Below are 23983 nucleotides of genomic sequence, written 5' to 3' on the forward strand. Positions count from 1 at the left end.
TTCCCAGCTGTCTCTAGGAGTAGGAGCTGTGGCAAATACAGTGATATATTAGATTCCCGAACTTCCCCTATTTTCCTTCCCCTGGAACAAATTACCTAGCATAGAGGTTTGTGTTCCTATACCGTGGCATGTCTCTGCCAGCCTTACTATCTGACCTGTTATTGTCTCTGTTGGTCAGTGGTTCTCAACCTTCCTAATGGTGCCCCTTTAATACAGTTCTTCATGCCGTGATCACCAGCCATAACATTATTCTTGCTGCTTCTTCATAACTGTAAGTTTGCTACTGTTATGAATAGTAATGTAAATATCTAATATGCCGGATATTTGATCTGCAACACCTGTGAAAGGGTCATTCAACCCCCAAAAGGGTTGCAAGCCACAAGTGGAGAGCCACTGCTATCGGTAGAAATGACAGTAAGTGTCATGGTGGCAGCTGCTTCTACAGTTAGCTGGATAAATATCTTAGTTCATCTTGATGGTATAGCTCTTCTGACCACCTCCTCACAGAATGACTGATGAGACAATTCTGAGTGAGTAAAATCAAGTGATAAGGGAAGGTGAGGGTGACAAGACAAGGTGATAAGTCTCAGGTGTCTCAGGCTGCCATCACTGTCTCAGTCTCTGGTCTCAGACGTAGCCAGCTCTTAAAGTCTTTTATTCTAGTTAGTCATTGTGATGACTTTTCTTAGTTGTCAGTTTGACTACATCTGGAATTAACTGAACCCAAACAGTTGGGCACGTGAGGGATTTTTGTTCTCCTTACTTGAAGCATTTGAAGTAGGAAGACCCACTTTCTGGCTCTTTGAGGTGGGAAGACACAAATGTCAACCCATCCTCAAAGATGGGAAGGTCGCCTTTAGTCTGAGTCTCACACAGATTGGCAGCCTGTAGAAGGGCCACGGAGGAAGGAAGCTCTTCCTGCCTGCGTGTTGCTAAGCACCACATCAGAGTCAGTACTAGGCTGTCTTGAAATCTCCTCTGCCAGTGCCATTAATCCAAAACTCTTCCAGTTAGCCTCAGGCAGATATTCTGTGGAGAAGGGCAGAAAGCTGCTACATTCTTTGTCGGAATATTACAAGAACAGCCGCGAGGCCACTATATTCTTCCCCTCTAAAACTGAACTGGGCCCCCATAGTTCAGATTACTCTCAGTACTGTATTCCAAGACCCCGATAGGATGGCTATCAAGTCCCACTTAAAGTGTCCAACTTCTTTCCTAGTCCAAAGCCCAGAGTCTTCCATATTCTTCATCAAAAAACATGGGCAGGTCTGTCACAGCAATACCTCACTCTCTGGCGCCAACTTCTTAGTTACTTTTCTATTGCTGTGAAGAGACACCATCACCAAGGCAACCCTTATTTATTTATTTTTTTTAAAAAGCATTTAATTTGGGGCTTGTTTACAGTTTCGGGGCTTAGTCTGTTATTGTAGGGAGCATGGTAGTAGGTAGGAGGGCATAATGTTGGAGAAGTAGCTGAGAGCTACATCTGAAAGGTAGGTACATCCTGATCCACAGGCAGAGAGAGAGAGAGAGAGCCTGGTCCTGGCTTAGGCTTCCCATTGACACACTTCCTTGAATATGGCCATCCTTCTAAGCCTTTCAAATAGCACCACTCCCTGATGACTAAGGATCAGATCTGTGAGTGTATTGGGACCATTCTTGTTCAAACCATCACAATCATGGTTGGGTACATCTGTGATCCCTATACTGGGGGCTAAGGATGGAGGGAGTGTTTGTTAGGCCAGCCAGGGATTGCTTTTTTAAAAGGGAAGGTCAGCTTTTGTTTTCTTTTGAAATGAAAGATTAAATATATAGGCTGTCTTGAAAAAGATATATCTTCTTTTATAGTTTATCAGCACAGTGCTCACAGTTTGCTAAGAAATGTCCCTTCATTCATTCACTGAGCACATTCGCCTTAACTGTCCCTTCATTCATTCACTGAGCACATTCGCCTTGTTAACTGTCCCATCTTATCTCATTGCTGGGATATGGCTTTTTTCAAAGCTAGTTCTTTCTGAATTTCTATTCCCAAATTTGGTTATCTCTCTCATCTACAAACATTTTAAACACAATTGTCAAGTAAAATAAAATAGTGCTGTGTTTTAGCTCCTTGTTTTACTTCAGTACAGGCTCTGCACAATAAGGGAGGCAGAGGCGAGAAGAGGGAACCTGGTCATGTGATATCGCTTGTCTGGCCAGAGCCTTTTGGTTCTGAGCAGAGAAACCAACTGTTTACTATTTTGGGTGAATGAGGTTGGGTGGTTGCTACGAGCGTTTTCTCTGAGGGAGCCCTTGAGTCTTCCAGCTCTACACACTGAAACCAATCCCAAAAACCTTTTGGCATTTGGATAGTGGAGGAAGGTATTGGTGTCGAGTCCCAGTGCTGACAGGAAGAAATGTTTTGCCAGGGACTTACTGATTCTGCCCTTCTGCTGTCAGTGCGTTAATGCTCCACTCCCTAAGGGAACCTGGGATCTCTCTGCTCTTGCAGCCCTCTGTACCGCAACCAGTGAAGTGCCCACATTAACTTAAAGAGCAATGCTAATCAAAGCCTCTGCAAATAACAAATGGCTGCCCTAAGGACAACAGACATGGAGACTGGCTGCTTGCAATATTGGCCTCTGGAGTCTTGTGTCTCCAGCCCACTGGAGAAGACCAAGATTTGTCAGCCTGCCTGTAGGATCCTGCCATTCTCATGGATTGTCCTGAAGCCTGGGAAAGACAGCTATTCAGCTGTGTGCCTGACCCCTTACCACAGTTTGCGGGAAGGTTAGCATATTTATCGATTTGGTGTTTGCATGCTTCTCCCCCAGCTTAAATGTACTGCTGTCATTTACCCCTTCCTGTTAATCTGTTCCACTCAAGCTTTAACTTTGGATAGCTTATTCTCCCAGAGTTTGTTGAGCATTCAGCAAATGAGTAACTGGACATAGTCCTGTAGCATGCATCTAAAACCAGATGGGGCAATGATGAGGGTCTCATTCCCCCCCACTTAACAACAGGCGAACCCAGGTTGTAGAAGTAGTGAAAAGCTGCGGCTCCGCCTTTTTGCAGGTCAAGAACAATGTCTTGTCTGTCAGTCACCCTAACTATAAATAGATAGGGAGCAATGGATGATGGCTTCATTGTCTGAAAGAATGATCAGTCTTGTTTCTTAGCTTGGAAATGATCTACAGTCATTAGTTTCTGACATTAGCCCTGTGAGTGTTGTGTTAAAAGCGTAGATGTTTTTTGAGTTCCTGCGCTCTTGTGGGGTCTTTGCTGGCTTCTCACAGGATGACCTGAGTGTGTGGAATCGGCAATGAATGAATCAGCTGAAGAAGGGTTTAGTCTAAAGAAGTGTCCAGTTTGGAAAGAATTTAAAGAGTACATTGAGAGGCAGTTGTTTTGTTTGTTTTTAAAATCCATAACTGTACTGGATCTAAGTGAGAAATACCATGGCCCTACCAGGGAAGATTGCCTGAGAAGCAGGGAGACTTCAGTCATCGGGCTGCTGCGTTCAGGCTCCAGCCTTAGAAGTCAAAGGGAAGAAGGTTTACATTAGTGTGAAAACCTGCACAAATGGGAATGTAGACTTGCTTATAAACAGGTTCAGAGCTGCAGTTGCACACATTCACTCTAAGCACTAGACATCCTATAGCTTGTGGAATTCTCTACATCTATCAGGTGTGTTCAACCTTTTGATGTTGCAACACAACACTATTACCTACAAAGTAAGTCATACTCAAGAACCATACAGTAATAGAATTCTCCCCCCACCTCCAAAAATACCCAAAACCTCACCTCATCTGTAGACTTTTGACTTTGTGTTGGTCTTGCATTACACCACTGGACATGCCTCTGACGACTCAGATCATGTCTACTCTAACTAATGTTTTTATTAAAGCATCATTTTGAAAGCTCAAAAAATAAGTGGATTATGCTGAATGCCCAAAGATACCCAGTAAAAGTGGTGTATTTTGCTTTTGTGTTTTATTATATAGATGATAAATTCCTAATAATATCCATTTTCTTTCCTGGTTTTCTTTAATAGACTTTGGCAAGGATCAGATCTGCCTGGCTACTGTGTTTTAAGGAGTGAGCAGCGTTAGTGATAGTGTGTCCTGGTTTTACGGCACCGTCTGGTACAGCACCGTGTCTGTGCTGCCAGCATGGTGGGTCCAGGGCAGATGTGGCCATTATGACTTCATGTGGGGCTGACATTACTGAGAAACGGAATGTTTCGTTTTCCTTAGATGTAGATAGCAGGTATTGCTGTTGGCTGCTCCTTAAGATGGTTCTCTGCCCTCCCTGGTTCTCTTCCAGCCTTCCCGCCTTTATTCCTCTTCACTGGCTTACTGTTGCAGCTAACCCCGAGTGCTGGCTGTGTTCCTAGTCTTAGAGTACTTCCTAGCTCTTGGCCTTGGCTCTTGCTGTTCATCTCTAGTGTATGAAGTATGTCAAAGGTTTCCAATACACCGCTGCCTCTACGGACAAATCAGAATTCCTTTGTTCTCTAGTAATTTATCTCTGGGCTTATTTTTAAAGATTTTAAACATTTACTTTGTGTGTGTGTGTGTGTGTGTGTGTGTGTGTGTGTGCGTGCGTGCATGCACGTGTGCACGCATGCCAGGACACCACAGTATATATGTGGAGGACACTTTCTTCCACTTGTGGAATCCAAGAGTGGAACACAGGTCAAAAGCATCTTTGTTGCTGTGCTGTCTCACAGCCATTTCACACCTGTCTTCTCCACTGTAATTGTGAGTCCCTTGAGGTCTTGTGTACTTTTGTGGTGTTTTTTTTAAGACATGTTGTAAGCCAGTCCTTTCTCTCTGGTCCTCTCAGGCATTCACACCAAAGCCTTTTTTACATCACCACCCATTTGTGCACATGTAGCGGTTTACTGAGCCTTCTGATAATTACTGTTACTGGGCACTAGAGGGCAGTATTGTATCCCTAGGGAGATGTGTTTATTCTAAAGTAGCTGAGGTTTTTTACTAGTATCCTAGTCCAGTTTTAGTCAGTCTCGTGTGGATAATTCATAAATAATTTGCTTCTATTTATTGTCAGTGATATTAGTAATGTTTCTGTAATGCCTTTCAGCTACATTCAAAATACGAAGTTGGAACAAGAGATGTACAATTTTGTTACATCTGAGAGACGTCAGTCAAGTCATTGGGTGTCATACATTAATATGGTAGGCAGTTAGTGTCTTAACACAGAGCAAATTGTCTTGAACTTGCTGTTCCTTGCCAGTTGTCTGTCTGTCTCTCTCTGTCTATCTCTGTCTATCTCTCTGTCTCTCTCTCTCTATGTGTGTGTGTGTGTGTGTGTGTGTGTGTGTGTGTCTGACTTGCTCAAGCTTAGTAAACCAGTTTCTGATTTTCTAGTGTCTTCAGTCATAACTCAAGAGTCAAATGAGGTCATGTGTGAGCTCTCTGTGAGGTGTGACACATGTGTGAGCTCTCTGTGAGAACTGACACATGTGTGAGCTCTCTGTGAGAACTGACACATGTGTGAGCTCTCTGTGAGAACTGACACATGTGTGAGCTCTCTGTGAGGTGTGACGTGAATTTGTGCTGCTTTTTTTTTTTGCTTCTGTCTTCACCTCTGTATGGAGTGTGCAGAGTAAGAGAAGAGTTGTAACACATATAGCGGTAAGTTTTTGATAACAGGTGTGAAATACAATTCTACCCACCTAAGCTGCATAGTATGGCCAACAAAGCTTGTCTGCTGATGCTACTGCCTCAGAATGAACTCTGTTAACTGTGTGATCCATACCCTTTTGTTTTTAGTTTCAAGTGGATTTAATATTTTAACATCCTCTGCCTTTTTTTATTAACTTCAAATATTCGGAATCAGCCAGTTATTGTAAGGCACCTGGATCATTGTGGAAAACCAGGTTCGAATGTAATTGTTAAGAGAAGGCTGCATTTTGGAAATAAGCGTGAACACACTGTGCTGTGGTGGTTTGTGGTTAGACAAGCAATAGGCTAGCTGTGCCGCAGACCTTCAGTCCCAGAAGGATTAAATCTGGGGAGACAGAGGCAGGTTGATCTCAGAGTTTGAGGCCAGCCTGGTCTACAGAGCAAGTTCCAGGACAGCCGGGGCCGACAGTAAGATGGGGTTTTCATCAGCAGATCCTCCTAGCGTCATCAAATAAAATGTCCAGCTGAATCCATGCAGGTTCACACTTACAGAATCTCTTACCAAAGACAGTTGCAGCATATTATTTACACTGAAATGTTCCTTGCGGGCTTTCAGGTGGGAAACAGTCTGCAGTCCTGTGTAGTCAGTTACAGAACTGCCTGCTGGGAGGGGTCCTAGTGATTATGAGTGGACACCCTGACAAGTGCGGTATGGAGAAGCTTACACCATTCTGGACCTCATCAGAATTAAACGTGCAGATCAGGATGTGCCAGCCTACTCCTTTGGGAGTGATCTGAATAAAGCTCGTCCAGGACATTCAGGTATGGGCTGAACACACTTGGACTTCGGCCCAGGCAGATGGCACATTCCTGCACCAATCTCCTGAAGCAAGCTGGGTTCAAAAGCCATTGGAGGGGGTGAGGTAGACATGGCTGGGGCTGGACATGGCTAAGTCCACCTAAGGATTGTCATATATTCTCACAGACCTTGTGCCTGCCCTGTTGTGGACTTGGTTTCTACTGTCAGTACAACCCTGGGACTGATTCGTCTCCTCTGAAGGATTCCTTTAGACTGAGGTAATTCAAGGCTAGACTTGAGCACTCTACAGCTTCCCTCTCCAATGCCCAGCCTGCCACATTCTCAGGTGTGACTAAGCCTTCCATCTAAGAATAGGGGTGAAGCAGCTTTGGTATAGTCAGTTGCCTCTTCATTAGTTATATCCATCCTGGCTCTAAAGGAAATGTAGGCAAGATACTCTTCTTAGGTTTCACCTCTTTCCTGCCTCCCTACTTGCCTGTTGCCCTTTGATTTTTTAAATCTGATACTCAACCTCGCCTTCCCCCCTCACACTGCCGGAGTCTCCTCAGCTATTTCGGTCGGTTTAATGATCCCCAGCTGTTGCTGCAGCTCTGACTGTTTTCATGTTCACATCAGCAGAGCCAGTAGGGAAGGGCTCTTGCTTGAAGTAGATCTCACAGGTTGTCAAGCAGGTCTCACCCATTTTTCTGAAACCACTAGAGTAAGACTGTTCAGGGATGCTAATACAAAACTGCTCAGTGACACAATAGTGAGACCGTTTCCTCTCGGGGACACTTTAAAAGTAAACAGTCTTCGTAGATATAGTTAGCAACAATACCTTAGATAGACCCAAAGAGGAGGAATTTTGAGTGTTCTCAGCATAAAGAAATGGTAAAAGAGTAAGGTATGCTAATTTACCCAACTACACAGGAGTAAAAACATCACATTTTACTTCATAAAAATGTACAAATCTTGTGTGCCAAACAAATTTTAAAAATGTATGACATTGTTCTGCATTATATTTATGCTCATGATCTGGCCTGTCCCCTTTCAACTGTGCAGTGTGCTGACTAAACAGGTTGGTCTCATGACAGCAGAGATGGAAATCGTCCCTGAAGTGACGGAGGCATCAGTCTCATTTCATGGTTGACCCAAGGCAGGTTTGTTCAGTAAAACTTTGTGTAAAACCTGTAGCAATAGTCTGTTCCCTTTGCAGGTCCAACCACAGAAATATCAAGAAATAGAGCTGTGGTTTTTAATGACGTGAACACCCCTAGGGCTGCACGTGCCTTGGTTCCTTGTCCATCCTTACTAATCATGGAATAGTGCTGTGGGAAATTTTAACAGTTGAATGGCCCAGGCTTCTCCTACATGGGCTTGACTGAGAAGGAGTCTCCTCAGCACTGTTGGCTGCCTGCCGTGTAGGTCTAATCCTCACGCACCACGTGGACGTTTAATTTTACAGATTTTAACTGTACACGTTTTGCTGCAGCCTTCCCGAAAGTTTGTTTGTTTGTTTGTTTGTTTATTGCATCTCCAATTCTTTTCAGTTAGGAAACTAAAATTTTACACTCCCTACAACTTGGGGTGGGGTTCTCATTGTTAATTATACATGTCCCCAAACTTTCTCTGATCAGAAGTTCTTTGAGATGATGCCATCTGCCTTAGCTAAGCAGAAAATAGAATCCTGACTTGTCTGTCCTGCAGTAGCCTGCAGGTGGCATAGGCTTTAAGCTGGCCATTAAACCTGCCTGTGACCTTGTCAGCCTTGGCCACATCATCTGGATGGATGCCTGATCCTTGGCACCAATGATTCGGTTGCTCAAGGAGAATTTTCACGGCACATATAGGTCCATGAACCAGCCCGTGTCTTTCTGCCTGTGCCTTTGAAAGGTGTGCACCACAGAGCCTGGCTGTGTTTGAGTATCGCCATACAGACCCTCTGGAAAGTGAGTCTGATTACACTGAAGTAGTTTGAGTAAATGCATCGCTATACAGAATGAAGTTCTAAGCCCAGATTTGTTTTGTTTTTCCATTAATTTATTTATTCACGTTATATCCCTGACCACAGCCTCCCTTCTCCTCCCAGCTTTCCCCTCACATAGTCCCTCTCCCTTCCCCCTCCCCTTCTCTGAAAAGGGGGAGGTCTCCCCTGAGTACCAACTCACCCTGGCACCTTAAGTCACTGCAGGACTAGATATATCCTTTCTCACTGAGCTCAGACAAGGCAGCTCAGTTAGGGGAACAGGATGTACAGGCCACAGAGTCAGGGACAGCCCCCACTCCAGTTGTTGGGAGACCTGCATGAAGACCAAGCTGCACATGCTACATATGAGCAGGGGGCCTAGGTCCAACCCGTGTATTGGTTTTTGGTTGGTGGTTCAGTCACCGGAAACTGAGGGTCCAAGTTAGCCAACTCTGTTGGGCTTCTTGTAAAGTCCCTCTCCCCTCCAGGTTCCTCAGTCCTTCCCCCAACTCCTCCACAAGACTTTCCGAGCTCTGTGTAATGGTTGGCTGTGGGTCTCTGCACCTGCTTCTGTCAGCTGCTAGGGGGAGCCTTGCAGAGGAAAACTTTTTGGTGTTTTTGAGACAGTTTCACTGTGTAACCCTGGGTGACCTGGAACAACTGACTCTGTAGACTGTACGGGCCTCTGATTCACAGAGATCCACCTGCCTCTGTGTTCTGGAACTCCACTGTGTGTGTGTGTGTGTGTGTGTGTGTGTGTGTCTATGTGTCTGTGTGTGTGTGTGTGTCTATGTGTCTGTGTGTGTGTCTGTGCATGTGTGTGTCTGTGTCTGTGTGTGCGTGTCTGTGTGTGTGTGTCTGTGTGTGTGTGTCTGTGTGTGTGTCTGTGTCTGTGTGTCTGTATCTGTGTGTGCATGTCTGTGTGTGTGTGTCTGTGTGTGTGTCTGTCTGTGTCTGTGTCTGTGTGTGTCTGTGTGTCTGTGTCTGTGTCTGTGTTGATGCCACAATACCCATGTGTAGGTCAGAGACAACTTGGGAGTTTCGACTCTCCATCTACCATCTTCATGTCTGTGGACTGAAGCTGTGGTTGCCAGGATTGGCACAAGCACCTGTACCCAGTGCACTGTCATGCAGCCCATGCCCAGATTTTGGAACGAGTCAGAAAGAGTTTTTACTCACCTGTTATGTGTAATAATGAACATTTTGATTCTGGCAGTGAGTGTGATGTAGTAGAGAAGAGCACAGATCTTTGTGGTCAGGCCAACCTGTATCTTAGCTCCTGCACTGTCTGGCTGGCTCTGCCCAGTCACTTACCTCTTAGTTGCCTTCTTCATCTATAAAACAGAAGTAATGCATGGCTCAAGTAGCTGTACCTGTGTATGGAACCCAGTGACCTCGCAGCCACCCTGTAAGAGTTCTCATTTTGTGTATCATTTTCTTTAAGACAAGTCTTTCCCATGCCTTTGCACCTGCTAGCTCTGCCCTCTGGAACCCAGTTTCTCCGGCCTTATTCCTGGCTTATGTATATTGTAGGCTTCTGCGTGCGTCACGCTGTATTCTCAGAAAGACATTGTTTTCCCCAGTCACTCTCTGCCCTCTTACAATGCTAGATTTTCCTTTTCATAAAGTCCTTCTAGACTTCTGTGTGTAGGAGCCCCTTGAAATGCCTTTAAGATGTGTCCAACATTGTCTCGTTAGAGGATCTTTTTGCAGAGGACTGTGCATGCTGTAAGCCTAGCATCCTATTTGTTGGAGTTTCTTGATCCCCTGATGCATCGTTTTGATTGCACTGATGTGTCATTCTAAAATATAATTAATCCATTTTATGAAGGAGGGAAGGAAAAGTACAATATAGAAATGTGCTTAAGGCTTTGGATTTGGACACAGCTGGCTCCCAGCCTCTGTTCTGTCTATAGTTACTGTGCCCTTGGACAAGTTGCTTAATTGTTTCAAAACTCAAGCCATAAAATGATGATAGTACCCTCTGCATAATTCTCTTAGAAGACTTGGACCACAAGAGAATGTTCTCACCATTTTATAAGTATTATTATACAGCACCGATCTTTTATTTTCCATATTTGCTTAAATTCGTTTTCTTGACCCCATCCTTTACAAATTGCTAGTCTAGGTGGATCAGTAGCCCAGGTTTCTCATCCAGGAGGGAGGGACGCTTCAGCAAAAGCTCTGCTTCATTCCTGACAGTGTCAGATTAAGTGGAAAATACTTATCTCCTTCAGGTGGCTGTTATTTCTGGTTTCCAAATGGGTCTGTAAAAAGGCTGATGGAACTTCTCAGTCAAGTTTGAAATCTCAGTTTGTGAGATACATCTTAGTATTATATCAGGTAGAATTTTTCCACAGTATTGTATTTACAGTATTACATTGTAACTGGTTGTATTTGTTTATGCTACAGATCACGTTATGCTTTAAAGCCTCTAGAACCTGTTATTCTGTTCTTCATAATTAGTTGTTTGTGGAATAGTGATTTGTGTCCAAGAGCTGGCATCAGTTCAATCAGAAAGCCTGACCCTCAGTGTGATCCACTAATTGATTCATAAACTCTTTAGAAGAAATAAGATCCACAGGGTGTTGTTGTTATTTATTTTTTTTGTGTGGGTGTTTGACTACATATACATCTCTGTACTATAATGTGTACCTGGTGCCTGTGGAGGCCAGAGGAGGGCAATGGCTCAGCTAGAACTAGAGTTGAAAACGGTTGTGAGCCACCATGTGGGTGCTGGGAATCAATCTTGGGTCATCTGGAAGAGCAGCTAGTGCTCTTAATCTGCTAAGCCATCTCTCCAGTCCCAGATTACATCTTTTTAAAATAAACTTTTATTTTAGAAAGGTTTTTAGAGTTCCCAAACGAACCCCTCCACACAGTTGTCCCCAATGTAGCCTTTTACATTTCTGTCAGTGTGAGAGATGAACATGCCCTTGTAGCTGTTGGGTGAACACAAGCTTTATAGGGATTCCACCCACTTCCCACTGCTGTCATTTTTCTGTACTAATATCCAGCAATGCATTTAGCCAAGTGACTTTCCTCTCCTTTCCTCCACACACCCCTCCCCTTCTACTGAGTTTCTCTGTGTAGCTTACTTAGTTTGACCTTTCATCCTAGATCCTCCTGCCTCAGCCACTTCGGTGCTGTGATCACAAGCATACTTGGTCACACTCAGTCCTAGCTGAGTGAATCAACAGGACCCCAAAGACAATATGCTTTCATTGTCTTCTGCTTTTTCATCTTTGCCTTCACACTGGGCCTTGAATTCACTCAGCCCTTCTTTCTCTAGCAAAAGATAAATGGATCTTTGTGGGTCCTTCAACCACTACTTACTCACAGACATCTCAGCGTTTTAGGAGCATACTTTGAACATTCACTGTACGTTTAATTTCAGCATTGAATGTTGCTGATACTTCTGCTCTTTTCCAGGTTGATCTGTAGACTTACAAGAGGACTAGAATCTAGGGACAGAGTGCCTTGACCATGCCTTCCAGAGGGAAACAGTGGGTGGCGCTCTGCCCTGCTCTTACCCTTCCTTCTTTTTCTTCCCTTCCCTGCATCTGTCTTTACCCTTCATCCCTTCTCTTTCTTCCTTCCTCCTTCCTTTCACCTCCCACTACCAAGAAGAACAACTTGGGATGTGATTTTTAAATAAGAATGCTTTGTTGGGGCTGGAGAAGATGGCTCAGTGGCTAAGAGTGTTTGTTGCTGGCTGATGTTATATTAATTTGACATGAGCTGGAGTCATTTTAGAGGAGGGAACCTCACTTGAAAAAATGTCCCCACTAAGCTGGCCTGTGGTCAAGCCTATAGATGTATTTTCTTGATTGATGTGGGAGGGCCTAGCTCATTGCAGGGTGTTCTCTCTCTCTCTCTCTCTCTCTCTCTCTCTCTCTCTCTCTCTCTCTCTCTCTCATACACACACACACACACACACACACACACACACACACACAGTCACCGGTACTAAGTTCTATAAGAAAGCATGTTAAGCAAGATAGAAAGAACAAGCCAGTGACACTCCTCCATGACCTCTGCATTAGTTCCTGCCTCGAGTTCCTGTCCTGACTTCTTTAGTGATGAACTGTCATGTGGAACTGTAAGTTGAAATAAACCTTCTTCCTCCTCCAAGTTGTTATTTTGGTCAGTGTTTTATCACAAGATAGAAATCAACTAAGTCACTCTTCCAGAGGAACCAAGGGTAGTTTCCAGACCCATGTCAGGCAGCTCACAATCCAGGTGTTTTCAGTTCCAGAAGATCGGACACCGTCTTCTGCTCCACTTATCTGTGGGCAACAGTATACATGGCCTTTACGCACACAGACACACATTCTAATAATAATAATAACACCTGTAACAAATATTCCACTTGGTGTGGATGGTTCACATCTTCAAATTCCAGTACTCAGGAGTCAGAGGCAGGTGAATTTCTGTGAGTCCAGCCTAGTCTAGACACTGGGTTTCAGGTCAGCCAGGACTACATAATGAGACCCTGTCTCCAAATAAACCATTTATTTCCCCAAAATGGTTTGCAATAAGTAAGAAGACACTTTTATTTTAAATATTGAAGTTATCTTTTTGGAACTGTAGTACCAGCAGTTCTGCTATAAAGAAATCGATCGTTTGAAAGCCTCAGATCCGTTTTGCATGCACACAGTGATTTCCATGTACGTTTGTGGAATTTCAAGGTTTCAATGGGCAGAGATTAGTTTTCAAGATTACATGATGGTAAGAAAACCGAGGCTAACAGAAGTTAAGTGATTTGATTTGCGTAGCAACAGAGTCAGTGCTGCAGTCCACATCTTCTGCTTCTTTAAAGTTTTTTAAAGTCCTTTGACTGCATTTGCTCAGAACTTAAAAATCTTCCAATTAGCTCTCTCTCATTCCCGAAGCCGCCAGCTGCCAATAGTTTCCAACTACAGGTGGGACTTTGTGAGCCCCTCCCCAGTCCACATCAGGACAGTGACGTGCTTGTTCTTCTGCAGGTAACCGCAGCTCTTACGAGGTTGAGTGCAATGACCACACCATCCATAAGATAGTATTTTACAGAGTTCTCCCCATCCTTTCCTCTTCCGTTATGTCTGCTGAGCCGTGGGGGAGCTGAGCACTCACTAGTTTTTGACCCCCAGCACTGTGACTAGTTGAGTCTTCATTAACTGTGCCCACTGCAGAGAGAAGTTTCTCTGACCAAGTCGAGAACAGTTCTAATCTGGAATATAAACAAAAAATATCTCAAAGACCATTTGACAATATGTCTACTTAGTGACACAGTTGTAGCCTCCACCCAGGCCTGTGACCTCCCCCACCATGTGCTTTTGTACAGGTTACAGAAACTTCCTCCTGTGCAGGAGGCCTCACATCCAACCAGAAAGTGATAGTTTCTCCCAAAGCAATCATGGCACGTTGTACCAGGGAGCACTTCTTGTCTGGCAGGTCAGTATTGGACACACTGTGTCTTCAAAAGGCCATTTCATCTTTCTATCAGATCAGCTGTTTTAGGATGGTAGGGAACATGGGAAGGCCAGTGGATTCCATGATCATGGGCCCACTGTTGCACTTCTCTGGCTGTGAAATGAGTTCCTTGGTCAGAAGCAATACTGTGAGAATACCATGATGATGGATAAGGCAAATTCATAACCAGAATATTATATACTCCAGTAAGAACAAAACATTGTCTTTTCCATGGAGGAAGTGGTCCAGTGTAGTTAATCTGCCACCAGGTTGCTGGCAGGTCACCTCAAGGAATGGTGCCATATCTGGGGCTCAGTGTTGGTCTCTGCTCTTGGTAGATCTGGCATTCAACAGCAGCTGTAGTCAGGTCAGCCTTGGTGAGTGGAAGTCCGAGGTATTGCGCCCCAAGCATAACCGCTATCTCTGCCACCGTGGCCACTTTGTTCATATGTTATTGAACAGTGACAGGGATGCCTAGGGAAAGGGGCTGACTGTCCACAGAATGAGTCATCTTATCCACTTGATTATTGAACTCCTCAGCTGAAGTCACCTTTTGGTGAGCATTTACATGGGACACAAATGGGACACACCCTTTGCCCATTCTGAGAGATGTGTCCACGTACTTCTTCCCAAGATATCTTTCTTGCCAATTTTCCAATTGTAATCTTTCCAAGTCTCTGACCAGCCAGCCAATCATTGACTATAGACCATGAGTTAGTGAACAGTTGTACATCTGGCCATTTCTTCTTCCAAACAAACTGTAATACCATGTGTACTGCCCGAAGTTCTGCCCACCGTGAAGATTTTCCTTCACCTGTATCTTTCAGGGTTGTCCCGGAAAGGGGTTGTAATGCTGCAGCTGTCCACTTCTGGATGGTGCCTGCATAGCATGGACCATATCAGACTTGGAGGGTCTGATAGCACTCAGCTCATGATAGGTAGTTTGGGTCACATGGTAACTTGGTGTCCCATTGTCAAATGTCCAGTTTCCGCTAAGGTCCAACACTAGGCCAAGAGCTGTTTTTCAAAGGAAGAATAGTTGTCTGCAGATGATGGTAGAGCTTTGCTCCAAAATCTCAAAGGTCTCTTCTGTGATTCATCTACAGGGGCCTGCCAGAGGCTCCAAACGGCATCTTTATCTGCCACAGATACAAGTACCATTGGGTCTGCTGGATCATCAGGTCCAAGTTGTAGAGCAGCCTGCACAGCAGCCTGGACCTGTTGAAGAGTCTTCTCTTGCCAGTCACTTGGTGAATGGGCCTGAGTAACACACCCAGTGAGGATGTGCTGTCTCCAGAATCCAAAATGGCCCACTAAACATTGTGCTTCTTTCTTGGTTATAGGAGGGGCCAGGTGCAATAACTTACCTTTCACCTTAGAAGGACTGTCTCTGCATACCACACACCACTGTGAAATTCCTAAGAATTTCACTGAGGTAGTTGGTCCTTGAATTCTGGTTGGATTTATTTCCCATCCTCTGATATACATATGTATTACCAATGAGTCCAAAGTGGTTGCTACCTCCTGCTCACTTGGTGTAATCAGCAAAATGTCATCAATATAGTGCACCTTCTAACTAAGTTATGACACAGAGCAGGAGAGTTAATATACCCTTGAGGCAAAACTGAAAAGGTATACTGCTGGTCTTGCCAACTGAAAGCAAATTACTTCTGGTGGTCCTTATAGACAGGTACCGAGAAGAAGGCATTTGCTAGATCAATAGCTGCATACCAGGTACCAGGAGATGTGTTAATTTGCTCAATTAAGGAAACTACATCTGGTACAGCAGCTGCAGTGGGAGTTACTACCTGATTTAGTTTTTGGTAGTCAATTGTCATCCTCCATGATCCATCTGTCTTCTGCACTGGCCAGATAGGAGAGTTAAAGGGAGATGTGGTGGGAGCCTCCACCCCTGCATCCTTCAAGTTCTTGATGGTGGCAGTAATTTCTGCGATTCTTCCAGGAATATGATACTGGTTTTGATTCACTATTTTCTTTGGCAGAGGCAACTCTAAAGGCTTCCATTTAGCCTTTCCAACCATAATAGCCCTCACTCCACAGGTCAGGGAACCAATGTGAGAATTCTGCCAATTTCTGAGTATATCTATCCCAATTATACATTCCGAAACTGGGGAAGTGACCATAGGATGTGTTCAGGGACCTACTGGACTTACTGTGAGACAGACATCAGTCAAAACTCCATTAATCACCTGGCCTCCGTAAATCCCTACTTTAACTGGAGGGCCACAATGTTTCTTGGGATCTCCTGGGATCAGCATCAAGTCAGAACAGTATCCAGTAGACCCTGGAAAGTCTGATTATTTCTTTTCCTTCAGTGTACAGTGAAAGGGTACTTGTAAAAGGCATAGGTCCACCTGGAGAAAGGCTAACAGCAAAGCTTTTAGGTGTCTTACCAAGATCTGTCCTTAGGGGAACGTGGCCACCCCTTTATTCAAGGGGTTCTGGGTCTGCAAAGTGGCTCAAATTTGGAAATGATTCACTGTCTGAGATTGCCTTTTGCCACTACCCAACGCTGCCTTTCTTTTTTTGTTTGAGAAATGTTCTGCTTATACAGATCAAACAGATATGCAGTAGACTTTTTATCTATTTCATGTCTGGAAACACAAGTACCAAAGGTCCGTGTAAATTGTGCCATTATAAAGTTCACCTCCCCTGTGCCACCATCATAGGCTGTGTCATTATGAACACTGTTTAGTCTACACTGCTCTTTATAATAACTGTGAGGAGGAGGAAGAGGAGGTAGAGATAGGGAACTGAGAAGGAATGTAAGATGGGGTGGATAGAGGCAAACACACACACCAGCACCTGGCACAGGAACCTCAAGCAGCCGAGCCGAGAAGGGTGAAGGGTGTAAGCCATGGCTCTGGCTGGCTGGCTAACTTTTTTGTTTCCCCCGAAATGTGTTTTAAACAGCTGACCCTGTAATATCTAGCCAGCAGAGTGTTAGAGGAGAGATGGGCTCAGGCTCTGACTGTGTTGCAGGGCTTCCTGTCAAACATTTATCAGGACTTGGATTGATTTTCTTGTTGTCACTGACGTGCTGGGTCTCCCATTTTCCTTTTTGTTGCACACGGGGCACAGGCCTGTTGTGCAGTGGCTGTACGACTTGCTGATGACCGAGTGACGCGCTCTCTCCGCCCAGCTCCCACTTCCTGCTCTGAGTGTGGATGCTGGAAGGAACACCTACAAGCAGAACTCGGGAACCATCTTCTCAGGGGACCTTCAGCTGCTTCCCAAAGTCATTTATTTTGTTTAGTCTGAAGCAGGATCTCACATGACCTTGAACTGAGTATATATAAGCCAAAAATGACTTTCAACTTTGACCCTCCTGCCTGTGCCCTCCAGAATTCTGGGACTGTCACCACACCTAGTTTGTGTGCTCCTGGGCCTAGTGAATGCTAGGCAAGGATTCTACCAACTGAGCTTCATCCCCAGGCCCCACTTTCTACCCACTTAAGTTTTATTTTAATTGTATTTTATATGTATGGGTGTTTTCTCTGCATTTATGTCAATGTGCCACTTAACATGAGTGGTACCTGAGGAGGCCAGAAGAGGGCATCAGATCCCCTAGAGCTGATGTCACAAGTGGTTGTGAGCCTCCGTGTGAAATTGAGCCTTGGCCAGTGTGCGCAACCACCGAGCCATCCCTCCAGTCCCACTTCACATTGTAAGACTAAAACTAGTGTGTTCAGAGTATCTGGGTCTAAATGATAGGCCGTATGCTTTTATAATTTGAACACCACTAAGTGAATTTAAGGGTATGGGGTCAACTAAGTGTAGAACACATGGATAAAATGGATGTGACTCACTGTTGCAAGGGTGATGCTCTGACTATCACATACTAAGTTCTAAGACTAACTACCAGCTGCTTCTCTAGTCCTTCCCCGTAAAAGACGTTCTCTGGTTTGAAGCTAGAGTGGTGGGGGTGTGCTCTAATAAGCTTGGTGCTTAGTCCACTCACTCCGAGAAATATTTAAAACCAGTTCAAATGATTTGCACATATCCTTAAATTTGTTTGGTGTGTACATGTGTGTGTGTGTAAGAGAGAAAGACAGGCAGACAGACAGACATGGAGTCTTAGGACAGCTTGGAAGAGTTGCTTTTCTTCTTTGGGTCCCAGTGATCAAACACAATCCTAGCAGCAAGTGCCTTTAACTGTGAGCCATAGGTGGTGCCAGTCTGGGGAGATTATGTGGAAATAAGGATTTGTCATACTCTCCTGTTTGACTATGCATCATCTCAATTTAGATCCCTTTATCATTCCCCAGATAAATAAAAAGCCAACAGAAATGCCTGCTGTACACAAGCTTGTCTTTTACCTTTACCATTACCAAATCCCACAAACTTAATACAACATCTGTTTCTATGTGGGATCGTGTGGGCAGCCTGTATACAGGCAAACAAATGCATCCATAGCTCACAGAAGGTGAAGCCGTTGACTGGTTGCCAGAAAAGACCTGGAGGACCCAGCTGGAGAGACTGCCTGTTTGTGAGGAGCACCGGCTGTTTTTCAGAGTATGGAAGTTTGATTCCCGGCACCCACAGTAACTCCAGTTCCAGGGAATCCAGTGCCTACTTCTTGTCTCCACAGGCACTGTGTGTGTGTGTGTGTGTGTGTGTGTGTGTGTGTGTGTGTGTGGTGCACAGATAAGCATTCAGGCAAAACACCCATACACATAAAATATTACAATTTTTTTTTTAACAAAGAATTGGAAGAGAAAGGAAAAAACCAGATTAGAATGGCCATCCCTAGTGCTCCCAGTCTCCCATCTCCTAAACAACAGCACACTTGCCTAGTAACCACGTGACCCTGGCTGTGGGTGCTTCATGAAGGACTATTAATTGGCACTTCAAAATTACCCTTGACTAATAGCTGTTTCACTAATTATTCTTTGTTTGAAATGTTCATGTTTAATTTCGTTGGTTCTCTGCTCTCTGAAATCAAATTAGTTCGTTATATTTAAGCAGCCCTTAATAGTTTATCTTCTGCCAGGTCTTAGGAACACTATAGAAGATGACGGACCTGCCCTTTATCCCAGTCCCGTCTGGCCTGGCTTTCCCTTCTCTTTCTTATGAGTAGGTATTGCGTGCTAAGTGCCCACACATGAAAACTACAGGGCAAGCTGGAACCAGCTTCTGTTCTCTTAGGTTTTGTGGCACAAAACAAAAAATGTAAAGGGCTGTGCTCTAATTTTCTTCTTCGTGATAGGAGGGAAGGATCACGCTGTCTTCGAAGAGCTACCCACCTTCTTTGTCAGTGCTGAGATTAAAACCGAGGGCCTTTCACATGTTAGCTACGCCCCCCTGAGCTATAAGGCCTTCTCAAGTGGTGGTTAAATAAGTTAAAAGCACACCAGTCACTGAGCACAGAAGCAACTGTAACAAACGCAGTGGCGCCTGGAGGCTGCATCTTACTGCTGTGCTGCTGGTGCTTACGTTAACGCTGCAGTCCAGCTCCTAGGTGAGATTCCTCCACTGAAGTTATTACCTCATCTCCTTTGACCCTAATCTGAACCAGTGGTTTCCCTCAGCACCAGATAATGAACCCAGAGGTCTGTTATCTCAGCAGAGCTGACTTGCAGAAAATCTTGGGAGAAACAAAGTTAGGAGCTCAGGTTATGACATCAGATTGTTTGGGTTCAATTTTTGTTCCACCCCTTATTACTGAGACAAACGAGGTGAATTGGTCTCTATAGACCTCACTTTCCTAACCTGTGAGGTGGAATAAACCATCTCCTTAGGGATCTTAGGAAAATTAAGTGATTTTTACAACACATGTGTATAGGACAGAGCCATAGCTTGTGAGCATTTGCCTGCTATTCAGGGCCCGGCCCGGGGTTTGATCCCCATTGTAACAAAACAGCACACACACACACACACACACACAGAGAGAGAGAGAGAGAGAGAGACATGCACACCCCGAAGGTGTGTAGAATAGGGTCTGGCACAAAGCACATGCTATAAATATCAGCCACTGGTGTGGTTGTTGCTTTTATCTATTTAGTTAAGACTTTATTTTAAACAATGTTAATTTGTAAAATAAAAACTTCTTTGTTAGAATCCCAAACCTTGTCTGTCATCATTTTGAGAGTCAATTTAGTTCTCTCCTCCCTCTTTCTTTCTCAAGACAGGGTTTCTCTGTGTAGCTCTGGCTGTCTTGGAACTCAGAGTTCTGCCTCTGCCTCCCAAGTTCTGGGATTAAAGATGTGTGCCAATTCAATTCTTTATAGCCAAGGTATGCTTTGAATTTTTGATATTCCTGCCTCAGTCTTCTGAGTAGCTGCCCCCCAGATTCCTGTCATTAAATGCCTACTGTAATAAAAATACAAATAACATTTGTTTCTTTTTTGAAACAGACTTTTACTTTGTAGCAGCCCCAGGCTGATGTGGAATTTTTAACAATCCTTTGCCTCAGCTTTCAAAGGTTTAGGAGATTCAGGAGATTATAGGTATGAGCCACCATGCTCAGCTTAACAAGGTCCTTAAAAAAAAATTAAACTTAAAAGAGTTTGCAAGAGAGAGAGATTTGGAGGTAACTGCACACAGCAGAAAGCACCACTGTACATGGAAAGTAGCGTAGGTGACCCAAAGGGAATTCTGAATGAAGGGAAGACCAGAGGAAGAAAGTGGCATTTTCAAGGAAAAACAAAAGTTTAAAGGTGGGGGGAAGCCTGTGGTACTTAAGAGTAAAATTTAATGTTCTTGTTGGGGTGTCTCACCCTAGGAATAGAGCCTGAGAGTCACCAATGCAGTCAGATATGACATAAAAGCAGGAGACAAGCCTGCTAACCGGTCAGGGAAAGGAATTTGGAACACAAATCGTAGTTTTGAGAGAAAGAAGTTTTGCTTTGTTCCTGTGGCCTTGAGACACAGGCAAGGGCCCAGACATTGTCTTCCCATCCTTGGGTACCTCTAAAAACCACTGTGTAGAAAAGGCCCGTGTCAGTACACCACTATTCCTAGTTCCCCTCGGATGTGACTTCCGGCCCTGCAATTGAAACCTGTTATACGGAAGGGGACTTGCTTTGAGCTGTGGGATCCGCCTAACCCTCCCTGACATTTTCTTAGCATGGGGACCACAGCTATGCTAATTGATCGTTTGAGTAGTATGTAGTTGTAAAGATGATTGAGGTGTAATCTGATAGAAATCCCTGTTGTTTCATTAAGCAGTGTTGCAGAACAGAGCTGGGAGTGACACCTGTCTCCACTAGCCCGGATGTGCACCAAGTCATCCTCTTGGTTGTCTCATCTCAGCAGAGAAAGGCCTCCGTGAAAACAGACCCGTGTAGATGGCTAGATACCTTGCAGTCTAGAGGAACATGGTGCGTGGTGAAAGTAGCCACAATTTTTAGATCCTGGTCTCTGTGCGAACACTTGCTAAGAACTTACATAGCAACCGGAAGCTCATTGTGCTGCTGTTCTGGGCGCTGGCCCCTTTAGACTTTCTTTGAGCTTAGAATTGGTGTTTCTCAGTCCCAGGAGGAAGGCTGGGTTCTGTAAGGTTTAAGCAAGAGGCAAGACTGGTAGTTTGTGGATTGTTATCACCCTGCAAGACTCTTCGCAACTTCCTCTTGCCGCCCACAGCAGAATGCGGAAACCCTGCTGTGTCAGGCCACTTCTGCAGTTGCCCACGGTTGCAGCTTGGGATCCTCCTCTCCCATCATAGCCTAACTGTTAGACAGTTTCTGCATTTGAGAATGTGTGCTGAGGTGGAATGGCTGACTAACCTGCATCTGTCTTCTCTTCTTGCTACCATGCAGTGCTGCAATTGAAGCTCCAGCAGCGGCGGACCCGGGAGGAACTGGTGAGCCAAGGGATCATGCCGCGTAAGTGTCTCGGCGTTTATACATTTGCTCTTTGTATTAGCATCGCTTCTGTGTGGCACAGGAGCATCCCACAGAACAAGGGTCACAGGTCATCTTTCCAGTCTTACCCGCCTCTTACTTTTCAGTCAGGAGTCCCTGATGGAACAGGTTATCAATCACCCAGATCCATCACGTTCAGCGAAACAAGTGATGTTAGGCTTCAAGCAGGTCGGCAGATAGCCCTTTGTTTTTGCCCCTTTCCTGGGTCTGCAGCGTTCCTTCATGGGAAGAGCAGGGGCTGCTCTGTACACATATACTTTCTCTATGCTCAGATGTTAGGAAGAAACCTCTGCTCTTCCATTGCAGACAGGTACTGTCGGTGAACTACAGCTTATTGTAGAGGTCTGAGGCACCATGGCGGATGTGGGTGTGTGTATGCCTGGATGGAGCTGTTGGTGAGCTGCTCTGACACTGGGCCATTGGCTGCATCCCTGGGGTAGAAATGAAACCAAACCTTAGAATCTGTTAGAAACAAGAAAGCCTGCTTTGAATACTAAGAGCACTGTAGACAGTGAAAGCTGGAACCAGGGGTTCGCTCTTCTGACATGTCTTCTCTAGTTCTCAGCAGACCACACAAGCTTCCGTCCCCTGGTGGAATGTCATCACCACTTGACTCCACCCTGAGAAAGAAGACAGTATACACACACACACACACACACACACACACACACACACACACACACACACCCCAATCAGCAACATCTGCTTTCATGAGAAAACTGGTCCCCCCCCCCACTTTATTGCCTGCTGTCCCACTGCCATCCATGTTGTTGGTCACTCATTCAGGGTAGTAATGTGTACAGTTGACAGTGAATCTGCCCCTGCTTTCAGGAGAGCTGTGCTTAGAAAGACAAGAATGAAAGGGGGATGGAGACAAAGAAGATAAAAGTGCGGTGTAATAAATTAATAGTGGCTAGCAGTCAACAGGAAAAGTTGGAGTCTCTTTGGATAAGCTGGCAAAGAAACCTGTTGCCACAGCTCATTCCTGTAGTTCCAGCATTTGGGAGCTGAGGCAGGAATTTAAGACCAGATTGGGTTATAATGTGAGACTTATGTCAAAACAAAACAAACAAAATAGAAAAGGAATATCAGGAAAGACGGTGTTGGGAGTGTAGTGAGCCGGGAGTAAGGGGCATTGGTCTGTAGGCACAATAGGAAGCCACTGAGGCTTCTAAAGGGTGGAACATGGTATTTGATTCGTATTGTGTGTTGAGCCTTTTGTTCACTGTCCCTGACTATGGTGTGACTCACTTGCTGTTCTCTGTGGTCTGTGAACCTCCAGAGAAGGATTCGCACCCCAGCCCTGACTATCAGACCTCTGCAGTAGAGTCTGTAGTAGCGTTATTGGTAGGGCAACAGTGTGACGAAGCCTCGCACATTACATCACTTCAGACATTAAGCACAGTAGAGTTTGGGTGGCCGCGGTCGCCTGCGTGGAGCTCCATAGCAGCTGCTGTAAGACATCACTCATTCTGAGAGCCTTGACTTTAGGGCTGTAGGAGGCTCAGGGTCAGGAGTGTGTGCAGGAGTGAAATGCCCACATCCCCACATTCTACTTCCCAACTTCCATTATGCTGGGACCATTGTCAGGTAGAGCTGAACAGTCATGGCTTCCCTGCTTGGCACTTCTTTAGTGTGGTGCTCAGAAATTGCAGTTGTCTGTGTTTCTGGCCCTGGATGAATGATGATAGCTGATTGCAAAGTAGGGGTGTGTGTGTATGTGTGTGTGTGTGTGTGTGTGTGTGTGTGTGTGTGTGTCTGTGTGTGTGTGTGTGGTCACAGCATTTGAAACAACCTCAGTAACCTCTCCCATCTCCCATCTTGCTGGGAGCCCAGGTCTCAAGCTGTCCTATATCCCTAAGTGCATGCTTGGGTTGTCTCTGGATTGGGAACGCTAACCTCTGCTGTCTCTCCTCCAGGAGCTCTCCCCTGTGGACAGTTCTGGTTTTCAGCCTTTCTCAGAGGAAAAGGGAGCAAAGAAGATGGGGGGGGGGGGTATAGACGAGTGTCGGGTGTGAGGTGCGTCCCTCACACACGTGCGCGAACACACACACTGGGTAACACTGATATGCCACACAGTCCCAAGAAGTTCATTGTTTCTGCTGCCCGCAGAAGTGAGCAGTAGTTCAGTGCCGCCCTGCCTGCTCCCCTCATCCTCTACTGTGCTGGTGCTCACCGCTCTCCTCACTTACCCCAAGTCTTTTAAGGGAAAGATGGCCGTGCCAGCAAGCAGACTGAAAAGTAACAC

General features: G+C 45.0%; 1 protein-coding gene across 3 annotated transcripts in view; it reads left to right on the forward strand.

Moving 5' to 3' along the window:
- The window catches only part of MRTFA (myocardin related transcription factor A), a 99429-nt gene that overhangs the window by 48500 nt on the left and 26946 nt on the right, over nt 1–23983 (forward strand). For 2 of the 3 annotated variants that reach the window (XM_080939772.1, XM_080939771.1), the window contains exon 2: nt 21631–21696. In XM_080939772.1, coding sequence (XP_080795898.1) covers nt 21690–21696 — 7 coding nt within the window. In that variant the 5' untranslated portion in view covers nt 21631–21689. Of the gene's footprint in view, nt 1–2477; nt 2770–21630; nt 21697–23983 lie in introns of those variants that run through there. The other variant, XM_080939770.1, reaches the window with a different exon arrangement.

Source organism: Micromys minutus (assembly GCF_963924665.1).
Source record: "Micromys minutus genome assembly, chromosome: 27".
NCBI classification, from domain to species: domain Eukaryota; kingdom Metazoa; phylum Chordata; class Mammalia; order Rodentia; family Muridae; genus Micromys; species Micromys minutus.